The sequence below is a fragment of the Lepisma saccharinum genome, chromosome 13 (genome assembly GCF_977018435.1).
Source record: "Lepisma saccharinum chromosome 13, izLepSacc3.1, whole genome shotgun sequence".
NCBI classification, from domain to species: Eukaryota; Metazoa; Arthropoda; class Insecta; order Zygentoma; family Lepismatidae; genus Lepisma; species Lepisma saccharinum.
In genome coordinates, this window is record NC_139241.1 from 27,751,509 (window position 1) to 27,771,620 (window position 20,112).

At 37.5% G+C, this 20,112-nt stretch overlaps 1 protein-coding gene across 1 annotated transcript in view; it reads left to right on the top strand.

Annotated features, from left to right (window-relative positions):
• Positions 1–20,112, top strand: part of Tace (ADAM 17-like protease Tace) — an 87,793-nt gene that overhangs the window by 27,297 nt on the left and 40,384 nt on the right. The window contains exons 4-7 of the mRNA XM_083133980.1: positions 2,359–2,480; positions 4,952–5,102; positions 7,172–7,368; positions 15,756–15,950. Of these exons, the coding sequence (XP_082990106.1) occupies positions 2,359–2,480; positions 4,952–5,102; positions 7,172–7,368; positions 15,756–15,950 (665 nt within the window). The remainder of the gene's footprint in view (positions 1–2,358; positions 2,481–4,951; positions 5,103–7,171; positions 7,369–15,755; positions 15,951–20,112) is intronic.

Consider the following 20,112-nt stretch of genomic DNA (forward strand, 5'->3'; position numbering starts at 1 on the left):
TCTATTTATGGGGATGGGCCAATATGAAATTTTGGCCAATACCAATAAAGTACCAATATAAAATTTGCCAATACTGATAACCGATATTCTACTGATCCAATACAAAATTCCAAATGGTCCTTGAAAAACCTGAATGGATCACTGACCTCCTTAATAAATGTGTTTTTAGGTGACTGCTGTGCAAAAGAAGTTGCATATTTAGACATTTACTTTTTTAGAAAGTAGGATATTATCCATAAAAATTATAACAAATGGCAGAATTTTGCATTAAATTGTAAGATATTGATAAATATATCAGATAAAGTGATCTGGGACTCACCCAGCCTCAAATAAATGGGTATCTGGGAGCAACACCAGCAAAGGGGGCAGGGGGGCTACAGGTGGCTAGAGCATGTTACTGATCACATCACCTCCAAAATGGCCAAGATGAAGAGTGTGTGGGGCCCTACCCTCACACCCCCTTAATGTAACTTTACCTTTACTTTACTCCACCGTACATTCTGTAGCATCCAGCTGACAGCAGGCAACGTCCATGTGAGATTGCAGCTAATAATAAGGAGTCACTGTCACTGATGGTGTGTCCAGAGTGTTCCAATGTGCTTATAACGTGGGAAATGATTTAATTTCTCATATTCGCACAAGATGTAGTATCTCTGTTAGTGCGTCTATGCTAATCATCAATTTTATGCAACATTTTGAAATTGAAGGATCAGTTGAAAGAGTGTATAATCAGAAATTATAGCTTCAGTTGCAGAGTCAAATTGCATTCAAAGTGAAAGACAACACATGGGATAACACGTTACAACTGGTATCAAATGACATATATATCAGGACATGTCATGTATCACTTCTGTTCAGAATAATATGCTTTGAGTGCTGTCTGTATCAATTTCACCTTGTCAGGGTGTAAGGGGTCACCCTTCCACGTAGCACACCTCATTGTCAACCTCACTTTCACATAGTACACCCTGGACTGCACTTTGCAGACTAACTTGGCTCTGGCATTAGAACCTATGGCCAGGATAATTCTTGTAAGGCTGTGTGTGTGTGTTGTCGTGTGTTTTGTCCTTATGTGTGCTGGGTGCCTCTTTACAACCTCAGCTTTTAATCCAAATAAGAATATTTTAGTCTGACATAACACTTGTGTTTTGTTGGTTATATTTTAGTTATGGTAATGGCCTGGACCCTGTATAATGTGACAAGTGCAAAATATCCTAAGTGCTGATGCACCCAAAATTACAAATTCATTCATTCATTCAATATGACCTGGTCGATAATATAATAATAACCTATGGAATGACAGCCCTCGAAGGGCCTTGGCCTATCTCCCGACTGCCAGTCTCCCTCCCCCAATCCTACCTAGAGGTTTGGAGATCTTCAACCAGTAATGGGGTGACGTGGGGTCAGCACGTTGAACCCTCAGATGTTATAGAAGATTTCCCAGACTGGGTTACGCTACTCATTCGTAGCTCGCCAATTTCCTCATGATGGTAGGTTGCCACCGGTCCTATACACAGTTCAAAAACCGAAAGACTGAACCCAGGCAGACTTGAACCCATGCCATCCCACAGTGAGAGTCCAATGAACAGCACCTTAGAACCACCAATGAACATGACCATAGAGGAGGACTGATCTGGTCAATAGCCCGAGAGAATTTATTCATCATTCGTCACCAGAAAAGCTTCAAGACTTACTTCAATGCAGGGTATTGCTTGATTCACTCATTTATGGCAAATTTTACTGTTTTGTTCACAATATTTAAATTGTTTAAAACAGTCTTCTTCAAGTAATTGCAATAAAGGCCACAGGTTGCAAATCTTGTATTTTCCCCTTTTGTTTTTGTGTTTTCCCTTTGTTATTAGTATGTTTTCACTGGGCTGAAGTAGTAAATAATGTGCAATGTTGTCATTATTATATTTGAACTTGCTATAGGAATACAACGTGTATGTGTTTTCTCATCTTCAGTTATGTGTGTACTGTATTTCCCCCAAAGTAATTTTTATAGGTGAACCTGAGGCATTTTATTTTCAGCACTTGCTCTTTTTTTTTTATTTATAATTTTTCAATGTAAGATGAAGAAACATTCTTTCCCTACCGGGAACTTGAAGTCCGTATCCTCGGCTTGTTATGTGCTGTGCAACAACTACACCACAGAAGCCAACAATTTTCAGCACTTATTTATCTTCCACATCACAACATAATGCCTAATGGATTACATATCAGCATGGTTGAAGCATATTATTTATGCTCATTTTATCAGTGTATGCAATTTTTTACCTTGTAGTTTATGTGAAAAGACATCACTGTTCTTGGCATGCTTTTTCCTTTCACCATAAGTTCATATTTATTTATTTATAGATCATGACAATTTCTATGAAGGCAGAGTCTTTGGTGAAACATCCTCTGATGCAAGCGTACATTTGGAAGATGGCATAATGACGGCAAAAATAGAAGTTGCGGATGATACTTATCATATTGAGGTGAGTTTACTATTGGCAGATTGTACATTGGTTGACAAATTTCAATGAAAAAAAATATATTTATTTACATTTAATAGTTATTTTATTAGCAACAACAGGATAATGCTCAGCAGTGAAGAGTGAGACTCACTGAAGCACACACATCCCTCTCATAATACTGTCATGGATAACACAAAAGGATTTATTATTGTATAATATAGCTGTTATGCAGGTAACATATACAATATTAACAATCTACAGTCTGTGAGGGTCAGTGCCTACCTACCTAATGCCAGTGTTACTATCACGAGAAGTGGGAGATTATCCAGTTCATATCTCCCCATTTCCTCCACCGGTCCCATACACAGGCCGAAATCTCAGGAGAAAAGTTGTTATGCTTCCCCCAGGAGACTTGAACCAGTGTGCATCCTGCAACCCAAGCCCAAACCCTGTTCGCATGGCTACAGTGTGGAGATGCTTTTCAAATATACTTTACAATTTAATAGTCAATTACTTAACTATCTTTGATTGCATAGATCTAGATTTTCCCTTAACTACCACACCAAGAAATATGTTACAATAACTGAGCCAATCTTTTTGAGCTCAGTTCTTTGGAATATATTTCTGCTGATGTGTCATGCTTAACAATCTGTGGCAAATGTTCATTTCTCCAACGAAATCCATCTTTTTATACTTTTTTCAAGATCAATGCAGATGAATCAACTTTGTGTTCTAAACATGCTCTAAACTTGAATGAACATCTACGAGGGTCACTATTTATATTTTGAGCCTTGGCAACACTAATTGAAGTTAGGTGCGATTTGACGTTTGCAGGAAATCGTCTGGCATTATTGACCATAACGTACTTCAAATGTTTTGTCAATAGCTTCATTTGTGTTGTTTATGTTGCCTTGGAGATTGCGCGACAACAATAAAATGGAATTAACTTGTGAACATTTTCGTGCGATGATTTTTTACGATTTTCGACGTGGATTATCAAGACAAGAGTGCATCGATCAACTTACTTCCACATTTGGCGATGAAGCCCCATCCTTTGCCACTGTGAAACGCTGGTATAACGAATTTAATCGTGGCCGCCATTCGCTCACCGACGAGATTCGCGAAGGTCGTCCAAAATCAGTTGTTGTTCAAGAAAACATTGATGCTGTGCGAAACCTAATACTGCAAGATCGTCATGTGACATACTGTTAGATTGAAGCAACCATAGGCATTAGTTCCACCAGCATATATAAAATATTACATGATCATTTAGCTGTGAGAAAGGTATGTTCTCGTTGGATCCCACACAATTTGACAAAAACTCAGAAAGACGCTCGCGTCAATTGGTGCAAACAAATGCTCAATAAATACAATCGTGGTGCTTCAAAAGACGTATATAAGATTGTAACAGGTGACGAATCATGGATATATGCATATGAGCCGGAACGTAAACAGCAGTCGACTGTATGGGTGTTTCAAGATGAACCCAATCCAACAAAAGTTGTTCGTGCTCGAAGCACATCAAAACAAATGGTGGCCTGTTTTTTCAGGAAAACTGGTCATGTGGCAACTGTGCCTTTAGAGGAACGTAGAATGCTCAACTCTGAATGGTACACAACAATTTGTTTGCCAGAGGTCTTCGGTCAAATACGGAAAACAAACAAACGCCGTCGGAGCATTCTTCATCAAGACAATGCCAGCTGTCACACATCTCGTCTAACAACCGACTTTATGAACAGTCAAAAAATCGAATTGATGGGTCATCCGCCGTACAGTCCTGATTTGGCACCCAATGACTTCTTGTTCCCGAATGTCAAGAATAAATTGCGTGGACAACGATTTTCGTCGGCGGAAGACGCCGTTGATGCGTTCAAAAACCATATTGTGGAGGTGTCTCAAGAAGATTGGAAAAACTGCTTTGACAAATGGTTCAAACGAATGCAAAAGTGTATTGACCATAAAGGAGAATACTTCGAAAAACAATAAAGCAGTTTTCAATGCCAAATTCCTGTTTTTTCATTGTTAGGCTCAAAATATAAATGGTGACCCTCGTACATTAGTTTCAGTTCAAGGTGACATCAACAATTATAACTTATTATTCAATCCAAAAATGTACAATCAGAAATATGCAAAATGTACACCACTCAATCCCATAATAAACCAAAGATGATAACAAGATTATGTATAATATGACACATTAATACAGAAAAATAAAAATTTTCTTTCAAAGCAGAGTAGCTACACCAGTAACACATTGTAAATGGTGACTTCACATAAAATGTAGCTCATATCATGTTTCCAGTTCTGAAATTTATATGAAATATGTTTTTAAAGTCATGTGAATATTTTTGTCTCTAACACAGGGGACATTTTTTCCACCCTTGCGTTCTTGCACCATGACAGTGCATGATTTCCTGTCATGAGATTCTTTGCATATGCCTGTGTATCACAAAGGTTCTGATTTGTATTTATTTATGTATTGTATGTTACAGCCATCCTGGCGACATCTTACAGACACTGATAACCAATCTATGATTGTGTATCGAGCATCAGATGTGGAGTACAGCTGGAATGATAAGAATAAGGCAAAAAGTTCATCGCGAATGTGTGAATACATTAAGGAAGGACTCGAACTGGAAACAGGTAAGGTTGGGTGGGTTGAAAGGATGCAATGCATTCATTGCTGGATATACTAATGATACTAAACTATGAATGGAGGCCTAATGAGAAGGCTGGTGCTGCATTTCACTTAAAAACCTATCTTGTATCAAGCTTAAAAGTGGAAATGTTTATTCTTAATAGTAACTCTACCTTTGCTAAGCAAACATTTAATTTTCAACTCTGTGTGCTTAATATCTGACAATCGGTTGACATTCACAACAAGTATAATTGCTCGTAATTGAAGTCTTTGCTGATCCTTGAGAGGCTATGGCACCTTTCTGGAGGTCCACAGACCACAATAAGAACCATTGTATTGGGGAAGGGAAGAGATGGGAGCTAGTATTCAGTATGTGATAAATGTTACCATATTTTTGTGTGTGCTCCAATGGATGTACCATAGTGTGTTTGCATACAAACAGTCTTCCAACGACGAGTGCGACAGATTAATTGGTACTCTATCGGTATCAACCTGTATATCCATATCGTATTGGTTTATAGGTAAAACTACTGATAATTTAACCAATTTGATGTATCTATAAATAGCTTATAATTTAGTGTAATATTCTACCATTTTGTTATAGTTTTTATACATATAAACATTTAGTCTACATTCCCTAATCTTTTAAATCTCCAAATGTGCAGCTTCTTTAAAATTGCAGTCTTCTGATAACATACAATTATTAAGGATGTCAACAACTATTCAGGTTCTTCAAGGACAATTTGGACTTTTATAACTCATCGGTAGAATATTGGTTACCAGTATCGGTGAATTTTATTTCATCACTCTATTGATTGATTGATTTAGTTTTTTTTTACTTCGCGTTTTGTGCCTCTTGGCTAATTTGCGAAGATGGGGATGAGTGATGAAATGATGAAATTGATGAATGGACATTCACAAACAACCAAGCCCAACCGGGATTCGAACCCGGGACCCTTGGCATCGCAGCACGATGTGCTAACCACTCGGCCACAGGGTCGGGCATCACTCTATTGGTACAGGTCAAATTTCACATTGGTGGTACAACAAAAATTACCTTGACTAAACATTCTATTTTAATTGTGTTTGTAAATGTTTGGTGCTGTGTGTTGGGATTTAAACTACGATTGAGCTTATGTCATTAAGAAACCAATATCAAACAGTATCTGTGCAAATTTAACCAGGAGTGCTGAATGATGCATTTTCAGTGTCTGCATATTTTGCATGTGTGATCCTAAATGCCAACAGGCACTTGCATTGGTTTCAAATATGGGAAAAAAGAGAAAAGGGTGAGATCACTCTTTGAGAAAATATTACTTTTCCCACAATTTGGGAGGGGGGAGGGGAGGGAAATATAAGAAAAATATGTTTTCTGGGAATGTTACATTTTGCTTACCCCTGTTCACCCCTACTTACCACATAGGAAGGAAAACAGTGTTCATCTGTAAGATGACATATGCACACATGTGTGGGTGTGTGGTCACATGGACATACATGTGCTTAACCTTTAAATGTCAAGACCCATTTTATGTAATGAGGCAGAATACCACACATGTTTCCAGTGGGAAGTTTAAAATTGCACAAGGTTTTAAAGAAAAATCTATATCTTGTAACTATGAGTGCTAGAGTTGCAAATTATAGCTCTTTTTTCGGTAAAATCTATGCTACAACCCTGTGGTTGAAAAAATATTTAAAAATAATTTACAAAACAGAAGATGATGAAAGTAAAAAAGTTTTCTTTTCTGAAATTTGAACCTTGTCAGTCCCTGATGTAGGCAACACCAGGATGTGAGGTTTGAAAACGGTGCCTGCGTATTGGCAGATGTGTTTCCATTCTAAAAAAAAATATATCTTGGTCACTGTCGAAAGAAATATAACCAAAAGGTTCACATTTATCAAGTAGAAGATGAAGACCAAAGTAAAAAATAAAAGAATAAAAAGTAAAAGTAAATATTTGATATTTTATGCAAAATTTGAACTTTAACTTTGATTTGAACTAAAGTCTTCACGTAGGCAACACATACCTACATATTGCATGATAAGTGTTCCATCGTTAATGTTATTTCTTTCACAGATGAGGATGTCAAAGAGGAAGGAGATGATGCCATTGGTGCTTCTTACTTTAATCATACCCTAACAAGGAGGAGGCGGCAAGTGGATGACAGCAATTTTCCTCCCACCAAAACACGCTGTCCTCTGCTCTTGGTTGCAGATTACAGATTTTACAGGGAAATGGGAGGAAGCAATACAAAAACAACAATAAACTACCTTGTAAGTCTTAGTTTTCATTATGATTATCCATGTTCTTTTGTTTTGAATAAATACAAAACAATAGACTATTAACTGCCCTTTTTAGTGTATAAACATGAAATAGTAGTAATTCTTAGACGTTGGGCTATTTTCCATGTGAAGTTAATATGTGGGTCATTCCATGCCAAATCATCACAAAAAAATGAAGTTTTCAACCAGACTATCTCAGATTTTCATAAAATTTGGTAGAATGGTATAGGACATGAAGTAACTTACAAATGTAAAATTCTAGCCCTCAGTGATACAGGGTGTTCGTACAGGAGGGTTGCCAATTTCATAAAAAAATGTCAAATTTATGTTTACAAGGTCAACAAAAAAAAAAAAATCATAACTTTTCTTCCAGTTATAGTGTAACTTTCATCTTGGGCTTATTTTGAAGCTAATGGATCATGATTTTCAGAAAAGAATAGTTTCATGTGAAATATAGACATTTTCACTTCAAGGTCATATGTTGTGACCTTTGAACTTGAATATCTCAAAAACGTGTATTTGATTTTAGTGGGAATAAGGTATGTTGTAGAGTTAAATGTAATCTCTGTTTGGTGTAATTTTCATTTTGGGATGGCTTTGGGATCAGGAATTACAAAAAAAACATGCTACATTCAGCGAATATCTTACAGTTTAGTAAAGCAATGTCGTATTGGGAACTAATTGCAACAGAAATGAAACCAACTGCCTCTATAGTAAAGAAATGTGAAGAATCCGATTTTCAAGAGTTTACCACTCTCTGACCTGTAGGATCGTCGCTGCCTTGAAAAAATGGCACCAAAATTCACCTTGAAAATTTTAAAAAACTAATATCTCGAAAACGGTGAATTGCACACAAAAAGCGAAGATAACCAAAATATTAGACCAGAAAATTTGCTAAATTATGTTTTTTGTTTGATGGAGCTACCTTGAATTCTAATTGAATTAGAAAGCTCCAATTATATACTTAGTTTTTTCAATTGGCATAAAAGTTTGTTTCTGACACAAATAACAGCAAATTTGTAACAAACTATGTGATTTACATCCTAAAGTCACTGGACCAAATTCATAGCTCATGATTTCCTCTAGAAAATGGTTATTGTTCCGTGCCAGTAGGGTTGGGTGTTGAGGAGATATAGTGGAACCCCGATTTTATATTTTTCAGGGGCCTGTAAATACAAAATGTAAAATGCGAAAAACGTAAAATGCGGGAAACGTAAAAAGTGGAATTGCATAGGGGAGGGGTGAATCTCAAGTGTCAGTAAGAAACTACTTCACAATCGACTTTCAGGGGGTATATTGTGTCAATAATAATTCAACAACGGTAAAGAAATATGATTATGAATTTCTAAGGGGAAAATCAGTTACGGATTAACGTGACCCACTTTCGAGGGTAGGGATGGTGGATGACTGCTTCTATCTGCCACCTATTAGGTTCTATTTATGCTTCTGATTGTGTGGGATCTTCATTTACTCTGGGTAATTGAATGGGGGTGATCATTTATAGTTGGACGTCAAGCATATTTATATATACGGTAATCAAAGTGTCCTGATTCAGTTCACAGTGGAGACATGTATAATGAATCAGATCACAGTTTAAGCTGCATGTGTGTCCAGTCCCAACCAGCCCAACAGCATAAAGTGAACAGAAAACAAGCCTTGTCAGTTATACATCTTTAGACCTCACAATAGTGGGATTGTTATCAGTGGCGTGCCCATGATTTTGGAAAGGGTGTGGCGAGGGCAGTAACGTATATATTTTTTAAAGGTCAGCCCTCATTTTGCATCTGGGCCTCCCCCATGGTGCAGTGGTAGTGTCGTTGCCTTGTATTTAAGGGGTCCCGGGTTAAGGCACAAGTGGTTTGGATCCCACTTTAAACTGTAGGTCCAGTCCCGATTAGCCTTACTGTGCATAAAGTGTACTTAAAACAGCAACTCAAACTCATTTTGCATCTTTTCCTGCCTTTGACGACCCCCATCAACCACTCCTCTGGGCATGCCACTGATATTGTTATTTACGTCCATATTAATGGATGATTTATTGTTGGATTTAGCAGTGTTGCGGGGGACAACACCCTCTCCAGCAATAGTTTTCCCGTAAATAATCGAGTATATTATTATTAGCATCGTTTGCATTTCCTTCCTGTACTGTTCTGTGTGTTCAAGATGTTTATCAGAAGGCATAACAAGAAAGAAAATAGCTTGTCGTTTAACTCATTGCTTTGTTTGGTGCTGGTGTTTCATAATCTTCAAAAGCTAAACAACCTTCCAAGGCGAGATTCAAAACAATGCTGTTTTTCCTTTCCTTTACAATGGATGAGTCATTGCTCTGGAGCCACGAGACAAAACACTGGCACCAGCTGGCCGCAGACACCACTCCGACCAGCGATAACTGGAGGGAGGGGAAGTGAAGACGAACAGGTGGTGGAGCGGCGCCAATGCAGTTGTTGAAGAAAAGTCTTATCAGAAGTGTGCTCATTCCTTGCCAAATTGCAGAAGGAAAGAAGTTGGCGGGGGGGATCACTGCTTTAAGCTCTCCCATGCTGTTACCTCAATACTACTGATATATGAGCAACATTTCCCACACCGGAGATGAGGCATTAAAAAAATAGAGAAACTGGCTGAATCGTGCACACCAGTAATGGATTAATGAGCTTGCACGGTGGTGGGGGGTGGGGGTGGGGGGTGAGATGGATGACATTTTTTTCTGTTTACTTGTAGTATGTTATGTTTGTTTAATGTACGTATCCAGGAACGACTGCTTAATTGTAAACTGCAGAGGAAAGGAGAAGGGACGATAGCTTTTCGCCTTTATGCTAATTGAATCATTCCACACAAGCAAGAAAATCAGGGCAAAAATGGCAACCCTTGACCTCCCCTAGGAAATGAGAAAAATTGAAGATAAAGTTCCCTGTGCATTTTACACCATGCCGGGATGCATTTATAGGGGTGTGTGGGAGATGATGTGATCAGCACCATGCTCTGAGTGCCTTTACTCCCCTTATTCTTCGATCTTGGCCAATTTGGAGGTGATGTGATCAGCACCATGCTTGGGTAGCCTTTACCCCCTAGGGTTGCCCCAAGGTACCCATTTATTTGAGGCTAGGTGAGCTCCAGAGCTGCCTTATGAGGCCATTTAGATCTCCCACCCCAAGAATCAAACCTGGTATTCCAGTCAAGACGCCCTACTAACTAGACGACCACCCCAGCAAATGAGAAAAAGTAAATAAATATATGCTCTTTTGGCCTGAATAAGCATTTTAATGGTATTTAGATGTGCACTAAATTTGCTCCCAGAAATATTGCCCCAAACCTTGTTTATCCACTTATTTTTCCTAACTCCGTGACTGTACAATACGCGAGTCACATAATTTGTTAAAGAGAAACTGTTCTCTGCCCCACGCAGAATAATATGTGTGTCTGAACTTCGCCTCCCCCCTCCCCCAAAACAATTGATTTGACAAGAATATTTTTCCGTCAGTGAGTAAAATATCGCTCATCTGCCCATAGGAAAAAATAATCAATTTAGCTTATGCATTTTTAACTTCATTCTGATGACCAAATGACATAGCATTCGTGAAAGAACTTCAGATTAAAAATAATTTACAGTGAAATATAGACTAGATCCATTCGTATTTCCTTAGGAATCTAAATGACTTCCCATTAAAGAAGTAGTGCAGTTCTTATTCAGTATCGGATAGCGGAGGTTGGCAAACCCTTCTTATTTTTTTCCCATTCCAAGGCTGCAGACAAGAAGAAAGGAAAAGTTTTTCACAAACAAGCCCCCTCCCCACTTTTCTTTTTTGTTTCCGTCAACAGTGTGCTTGTTTGGCAACAGTGTGCTTGTTGTCTGATCCTGAGGCAGAAGAATCGACCCATTCTATCTTTACCGGGAATGCAAGAAGTGTTTTTCCCCCTTCCCATCCATCATGGAAGGTGCGACAAATGCAAGTTGTACCCATCCCTCCCCCCTGCCTTCCACTGACCATGCCTCTGCACTCCCTCCTCTTGCATGAAAACCAAACATCTGGAAGTTCAAGATTGCGTGCTGAATGAAACAGCTGCAAAAGTAAGAAAAAGATGGGAGATGTTGCATAGTCAACAGAACAGGTTTATGGCAAATTTTAAGACATCGTCACTGGAATTAGAGCGAACGTAAGATCAAGGTGAACGCCCTATTATTTAACACTGCTTTTAAGTTCCGTTCGTAATCAGCATCCAGAAAATGCGACGAGCACACTGTCGCTGTTTTGGCGTTAACAGGATCTAACCTCTTACACTTTGAAACCCATATCTTGCACGTAATCGGATCCTTTGGGAACGAAAAGTAGCTTACACCTACAGTATTTCTTGCGTTGTTCTTCACTGTCACACAAGCTACAGAAAAAGGAAAAACAAGGCACTTTCACACAAATGCAGATCCTATAACAAGCGGAAAGGTCAGTGACAGAGTCACCCCTGTCCTGTGAGTGACGTCAGGGTTGGGACTGCCCACGACCCTCTTTTTTCAGCTTCGGGAGGGAAGATTGCGCTACTTTCTCAACTATATATATACTTACTTTGGGGGGTAGGGCAAGGAGAGAGGGGATTGGATGAGGTTTGGTGTTGTTGCCTCTATGTTAGAAATGCAATGAAGCTTGACAATAGCCAGAGGCCAGAAGCATGAGTCTAAAGCATGTGTCTATCCAGAAGTATAGACAAAGTAAACGATTGCAAAGGCTCCCTTCCCTCCTCTGTTAGGACTAACAAACGCCTCACCATAAACACTTCGTATCATATAACAGCTCATCAATTTCCCTAACGCACAATCGTTTCCTTCCGGACATATTTCCACAAAGAGCCAAGTCAAAAGGGAGAAATAGATTCACAGTAGCTACACAAGATGCAAGTGCGAACGAAAAAAGCAAAAGTTTGGGTTTTCTCCCCAAAGTAGCTGGAGAAGAGGGGGCAAACTCCATATTTTTATGATTTTTTCATTGAAATTTGGGGGATGCAGCCCCCACCCGTAACCCCCCCCCGACGGTTGGGGCATCCAAATTTTACATGGTTGCATGCACTAATGTTCTGCCCGCAAAACAAAAGTTATCCGAAGTAGATTGGTCCCATAGTGTCAGTTATAACAATTTTATGAATAATATGCAAATTGGCTAAAATTCGCTAGAGTTTTACGTTTTGCCTTATTATTCAAATTGTATTGCACCCACGATCATGAATCAAGTTTCATTCTGTTGCGGAAGGTCCATTCTTTGAAAAAAAAAAAAAAAAAAAAAGCAAAAGTTTTCTCCCCAAAGTAGCTGGAGAAGAGGGGGCAAAATTCACATTTTTATGTTTTTTTCATTGAAATTCGGGGGATGCAGCCCCTGCCCGTAACCCCCCTCCCCCCCGCGGTTGGGGCATCCAAATTTTACATGGTTGCATGCACCGATGTATTGGCTGCAAAACAAAAGTTATCTGAAGTAGATTGGTCCCATAGTGCCAGAGTTATTACGATTTTTCTCCATTATGTATACAAATTCAAATTTCCCGCTCAAAGCCTCGGCGACACTGGGCTTACTTTCGTCAGACCGAGCTGCGTACTAAGGGTTAAACAAGTATGTTGCTGGCACGTGACGTGAGAAGATTTTACTGTCAAACTACATTTTGTAAAGATACAAAATAAATTGGTGTTGTCTCTTTCTTTGGAATGGCAGGGCTTTTAGCCAAGGTGAAATTTATACATTGTGCCTTCCAATAATTAGTCTCAAAGTAAGAAGAAAAAGAAGGAAATTGATATGTAAATAAAATAGGCATTTGGCACCCCTGTGGCCACCACAAAGTGAATGGAAAATGTAGTATGTAGCTTTGGTACACTCTTACAACCATGTAAAGTTTCATTGAAAACAGAATGATACTTGTTGTGAAAAATAAATAACAATAATGTATAAGATCAGTGTTGCCAGTTTCAGAAAACAAATTCCAGAAGTTCAGTGGTAACAATGAATATATTGTTACTAATGAACCAAAAAGACAGAACTGAAATATCATGTGTAGTTTTCAAGATGTGATGTGTTAATTTCTGCCACATGAAGGTAGTTTCGATCGAAAGCAGATATCTCTAAAGCTACAATTTGGTTTTTTTCATTCAAAACTGGCCGTCCACTAAAGGTTAACTTGGACTACTCACTGGAAATGAGGGGGTATCTAGTTGAAGTTCAGAAAACATTACTTGTTTTACATTGAATTTTAAGCAGCTGATCCAGAAGGAAAGCCACATCTGAGAAATGTATTGAGGTGGGAGAAAGAAGCCAGCTTTAGTGTCAACTTGCCCTCTCTCTTTTTGTCTGCTGCTGAGAAATATTGTAGGCCAGTGTGACTGTTGTCAAGATCTTTCTGTACATCCACATAGACATTGGGCAGGGTGGTGGAACTGTGCATAATTAAAACAGAATACCATTGTAAAAGATTTTTTGTCTTCATAGTGGAATTATAGTACTGGAGGGTTTCATGCACTATTAGAGGCTTTCTCACCGTCCTGTGTTTAACGGTTCTATAACTAAACAGTGTACATGGTGTTACTGTGGGTTGGAAACCTATGTGCAGCCTCATTTTCTGCCACATTTTTTGTTGAGAAAAAAATGCATGGCATACATCAGTAAATACAGTATGTGTAAAGTTGCCTTAAAACTAAGAGGGGCATTCCAGCATTACTCGTGTGACATTTCACACATAAAATGTACATGAGATTGTATTAAAATATTGATAATGAACTGAATTATGAAGTACTGTATGTTGTGTGATAATAATAATAAGGAAAATTGAGTATGATGACATAGCTTGAAAAGCATTAATGAAAATGTATTGTGTATGTCATGCTTTAAGCATGTAGCAAAGTTTGACTGCATTTGTCTGTGAAGTATATATGCTACAGATGCTAATAATTCTTGTTGGTGAAATATGCAACGTATATGCATTCACAAACATTTCAACCTTAATGAAATTAACAATAATAATTTTCATATTAATTATTTTTTGTTATTTACATGGTATAGGACCACTTTTCGTGGAATGCACCAAGAATATTATAATGTCCATGTAAAGTTTATTTTTTAAGCTATTGCTGAGTTGATTATATACATTATGGATGTTATTTATACTCTCAATTTATTTCCATCTAAAGTCATGCACCATCTTGAAAGGTTTGCATAACTCTAAGTTTTTAATTTGAGTTAACATTTTTGATCCCTTGAACTTTGAATCAAGGAGGTTTTCCTGTAATTAGAAGAAGAAAAATGTTAAGATATTAAGTAACAGTATTAAAAATCATTGTCACATTGCACTAGATGTCAGGAATGTCAGCAATATTTTGTCCATTTGTCCCTTGAGTGCATTTTTTTTTAAAATTTGGAAAGAATCAGGTGATCCTTTTTTGTAATGGATGTCTTAGCCAGGAACTCGTGAACTCTTAACGCTGTACGTACAGGGACAGTGTTATGGTTAAGAATAATCTCATTAGGTCAGGTCAGAGCTCAGGTTTTTTCCTTACAACCAGATTCCTCTAACCTTTCAAATAACACTGTTGATTCACCATTTGTCCTTATACAAATTAATTCATAGTGAATTTTCTTTTTAGATTGAAGAAACATGCAAGCATGATCTTGAACGTGCATGCTTTTTTCGGTCAAGGTGGATTTTGTGCTTCCTTCATCACCAGCCATGACCCTATCAAACATCTCTGCAATGTGTAAAAGGTCAGATGAAATATGAAGCTGACATTCTTTCTGGTCATCTGTCAAGATTTGAAGCACCATCTTTGCAGATTTTTTTTTTCACCAACCGTATACCTCGGACACATACTACTTCCTCTGCTGCTCGGGAAGAGATGACTCATTAGGTCCATGGAACATTAAGCATATGCTTGGGTAAATGAGTTTCCTGACTCAACACCCTAGCAACACATTGCAGGCATTATTAGAATTAAATTGTCACACCTTGTGCATCTAAATAAATTATTTACTTGTTTGAATTTTTGGGGTGGCGCTTGTCATTTATTTATAATCATATTAATAGCATGTGGTTTGGAGTATGTGTTCTTCCCTTAATGATAAATTACTGGTATTATTGGTAGTGATTTAAATTAAGTTTGTTATTAAAGTCAGGATGTATTGCTTTCTTTCAACAATCATGTGTTGGATATTGTAGTATGACACAAAATTCATCTTAATAGATTGGATTTACAATATTAATTATTAATTTATTTTCCATCCAAAGTTGAAGAATGTGTGCTTCTTAATTATTTGTCTGCTCATAACTGTATGCTACTTTACTTTAAAATGTGCTTTTTCCATGCAACAGGAACGTAGTGGAATAGGAATATCTAAAGGACTCTTCCTTCCACATTTCAGATCAGCTTGATAGACCGAGTTCATAAAATATATGAAGACACAATCTGGAGAGACAGGCCAGAGCAGGATGGTTTCCGTGGTATGGGGTTTGTGATAAAAAAGATCATGGTCCACAGTGAACCCCACAGAGTTCGTCATGGAGATTTGCATTACAACATGGTTAAAGACAAATGGGATGTGCGGAATTTGCTGGAGGTGAGTCCATTGCTTCTTTTACGCATTGCTTCAATGATGTTTCCATTATATTAAACTAGTCTTGTGACATGGGTATGGCCACATATTTATGATAAATAAAATATCAAGATTTTGGTACAAAAACTGAGCATGTTTTGGGATCAAAGGTGGTACATAAAGTGACATTTCGGTGTTAAAACATAACCCTAAATTGGATATAAAAACTACACTTATTAACCCTTGCATCACATTTATATAGTTATGAGAGTTTTAAGTTTTTTCCTGTGTAAAATACAGCAGAATTAATCAATTTTCCAAAAATTGCATAACTCGCAGGATAATTTAGACTTCAGAAAGTGTCACATTGATAAACAGACATTTTCACTCAATTTTTTTTCAAGCATTTTTAAAAACTTGACCCCTGCAAGTTGTCGCGTTTTTCTGCATTCAGTTTAAGGCAAAAATGAGACTTCCAAGGTTGCAAGGCTAGCGTTGCACTCAATATCACGCCCTGCCATGTTAATACGTCACTACTGAGAGAGAGCTCGTTTGTCTTCTGCTTCGAGCAACCAGTTTACTGGGTGTAGCCCATGGAGAGCCAAAGTGTACATCACTTTTACAAATTTGTGCAGATTTAAAAAAATGGAAGAAGGAGCAAGAGTGGAAGGGAAAGCTATGCTTTGTAATTATTATTATTTTATTAAATATCCCTGCTGGTCACATGGAAGGTAACAGTAATTGTTCTGCTGCGTGCTTGTCCTCGTCAAGTCATGCAAAAAATTTTGCTTGTAAAAGTGCTTACTGACCAGATTTTCAAAAATATATTTTAAACTTATATTTATCGAAATTAGCATAACCTATGTAGTGCAAAATCAGAGTAACATAAAAGTAGGTTATTCAGTTTTCATATTCTTCACTTTATTTATAGAGCATATTTTACTTTATTTTCCATAAGCAATTTCAGTTTGTGTTTCATTTCTGTTGACCAAATTATGATCAAATATTTTTGTGCAGGTAAGGGAAAATACACTAGATCACAGTACATGTTGCACAGCACATTTCAATGCTTTATAGTTTATGTATAATTATTACAAGAAAATATATATAACATTACATCACATTCTAAAATGTTACTATATATATTTAATTTTGTACTGCAAAACAGCAGCCTCATCTCTTTACCGCGAATGTGTTAATTGGTTGGTTCACTACCTCACCACTAGGGATCCCATCGAGACGAGACTAGACATGACAGTTTTGGTCTCGTTCTCGTTGAGAGTTGTAAATGTCTGTCTCGTGTTCATTTGTAAATGTCTCATTGACGGTCTCATCTTGATTTACAAACATCCGCCTCCTTCTTGCCTTGGTTTCGAAGGGCAGTTCACGTTCTCATCTCAAATCTCGAGAAAAATATACAATAAACAACGTATGCAAAGTTTTACCGTACAAACTTTCACAGTGCATAGAGGTAATTAATACAAAAACAAAAATAATTACCGTATTGGCCCAAATATAAGCCGCACATTTTATCCAGATTTCAATTGTGAAAAATTAGGATGCATCTTATATTATCGACCTTAAAAAAAGTATGACATTTGGTGAAATCATATGCTGTTAAAAATATGCTGATTTCCCATTTTGAAATAAGGATAATGCAACAATAGCATTGTAGAAACTGGCTGCATTGTAGATACCATAATGTTATCCAACAATATCATTGTTGTTTCTAACTGAAACAATAGCATTTTTGTTTCTAACTGTGCATTGTAAAAACTGTCTCTGGCCCGACCTTGTGGCCGAGTGGTTAGCACATCGCGCTTCGACGCCAAGGGTCCCGGGTTCGAATCCCGGTCGGGCTTGGTTGTTTGTGAATGTCCATTCATCAATTTCATCATTTCATCACTCATCCCCATCTTCGCAAATTAGCCAAGAGGCACAAAACGCGAAGTAAAATAAACTAAATCAATCAATCAATCAATCAATAAAAACTGTCTCTTCATTCTTGATAACGCACTCTGATTTTTTAAGATTGATTTTATTAAGATTGTGTTCGTTCTTCTCTAAGCTTATACAGGTATTCATTTATGATAAAATAAAATACCTATGTACCTACCTAATTGTATTTCCCTGAATCTGCTGGTAAATGGTTACTGGTATTTTTGTTTCTTCCCTCGGTTTATATTTGGGTATCATATTTTTTTTCTTTTCACTCTTTCAAATTTTAGGGTGCAGCTTATAAGGGGGCAGCTTATATGCGGAGGCGACTTATATTCGGACCAATACGGTATTTTTTTTTTTACTCATTGAACATGGGGACAGCTAGGGGGGATGCTTCTATGCTATGGTTAACATTAGTACTTCTCATGAGACAAGACATTTCCCATCTCATCTCGTAAAAGGAGATGGAATGAACAAATATATTCGAAACGAGTTGGAACAGACCAAAGTGTTGTCTCGTAAACAGTTTGGGTGATAGGCTACTTAACTCATGTTGTTCGGGGGGGGCTAGTGTTAATCATTCATCTTCATTGTCGCAAATAGCCAAAAGTGGCATGAAATGGCACAGGTTAGAGAAGATGCATACTAAATTAACCATGCGTTATCATCGTTGCAGTTGGACAAAGTGATTGAAAAGTGACGTAAAAGTAGGATAAATATATAAATTTGTAATATATATATTACCTGAAGAAAACTCATTTACTGCAGGAAATTTAAAAACTCCGCGTACCTTTCTTTTTTATTTTACATTTGAACCCAAATGCTGTAAACGTATTGTTATTTTAAAATTTGTGAAGAAAATATTATGACAAAAATAATTGTAATACCAGAAAAGCCATTCTTGTAACAATAATTTTTTGCCAGTCAGGTCCAGTTTGAACCAGTTTCCAAATTCAAATACTTAGGAGTAATATTAACAAATGAAAATTATATTATATTAAAGAGAAAATAAAAAGTAGGCTTAATTCAGGAAATGCATGTTACTTCTCTCTTCATAAACTTTTGTCTTCTCGTTTAATATCTAAGAAACTAAAAGTTAAAATATAGAAAACAGTAATTTTGCCTGTAGTATTATATGGATGTGAAACTTGGTCCCTTACATTGAAAGAGGAACATAAATTGAGAGTATTTGAAAATAAGATCCTCAGGAAAATCTTTGGACCTAAAAGGGATGAGGAGACAGATGAGTGGAGAAGGTTACATAATTTAGAACTACATAATTTGTATTCATGTCCAGATATGATTAGAATAATTAAATGAAGAAGACTTAGGTGGGCAGGCCATGTGGCACGAATGGGAGAGGAAAGAGGAGTTCACAGGATTCTTGTTGGGAAACCTGATGGTAAGAGACCTGTAGGAAGGCCAAGACGAAGATGGAGGGACAACATTGAGATGGACCTAAAGGAAATCGGTAGGGATGGAAAAGAGTATATAGATCTTGCTCAAGATAGGGAAAGATGGAAGGCCTGTGTTGCTGCAGCCATGAACCTTCGGGTTTAAGAAGGCTAGAGAGTTAGTTAGTCAGTCAGAACCTATGTATTGGCAATGAACAAGGTTATTCACGTGTTACAGTATACATATTGTTTTATCAATCTTATGGAAAAACCCTCAACGTACCGAGAGACTGAATACTGCTATATTGTCAGGACATAATTCATCTCCCAAGAAATTGAGCAGACGTTTTTGCACTGGAAATTATAAGTTACTTGTGTTTTACACAGTAACAAATGATTTTTGCTGTCGCTTTCATGGCCCATGCTAAGTTGATGGAACAAGCAGAAGCCCTGCCTGCACGGATTTCTAAGCGATGACGTAAGGAAAATCTGAGGACGTCTTCAAATCAGTGACGTACTATGTGATTTTGAGCAGTGCTTGAAGTGAGATATTTTGCACATCTCATTTTTGTGTCATTATTCCATAAAGTGAATGGATTTGAAACGTTTTTCATGTCATAGTAGAAATGTCCATTAACTCAATTTAAGAGTTTATTACACATAGAGTGTTCTGCATGTCCTCCTCTGTGCTTGTGCGGTCTAAGGTGCTGTGCTTTGGACTCCGAGTGCAGGACAGCATGGGTTCAAGTCTGCCTGGCTTCAGTTTCTGGGTTTTCGGTCTGTGTATAGGACTGGTGGCTAACCACCATCATGAGAAAATTGGGGAGCTACAAGTGAGTAGTGTAAACCAG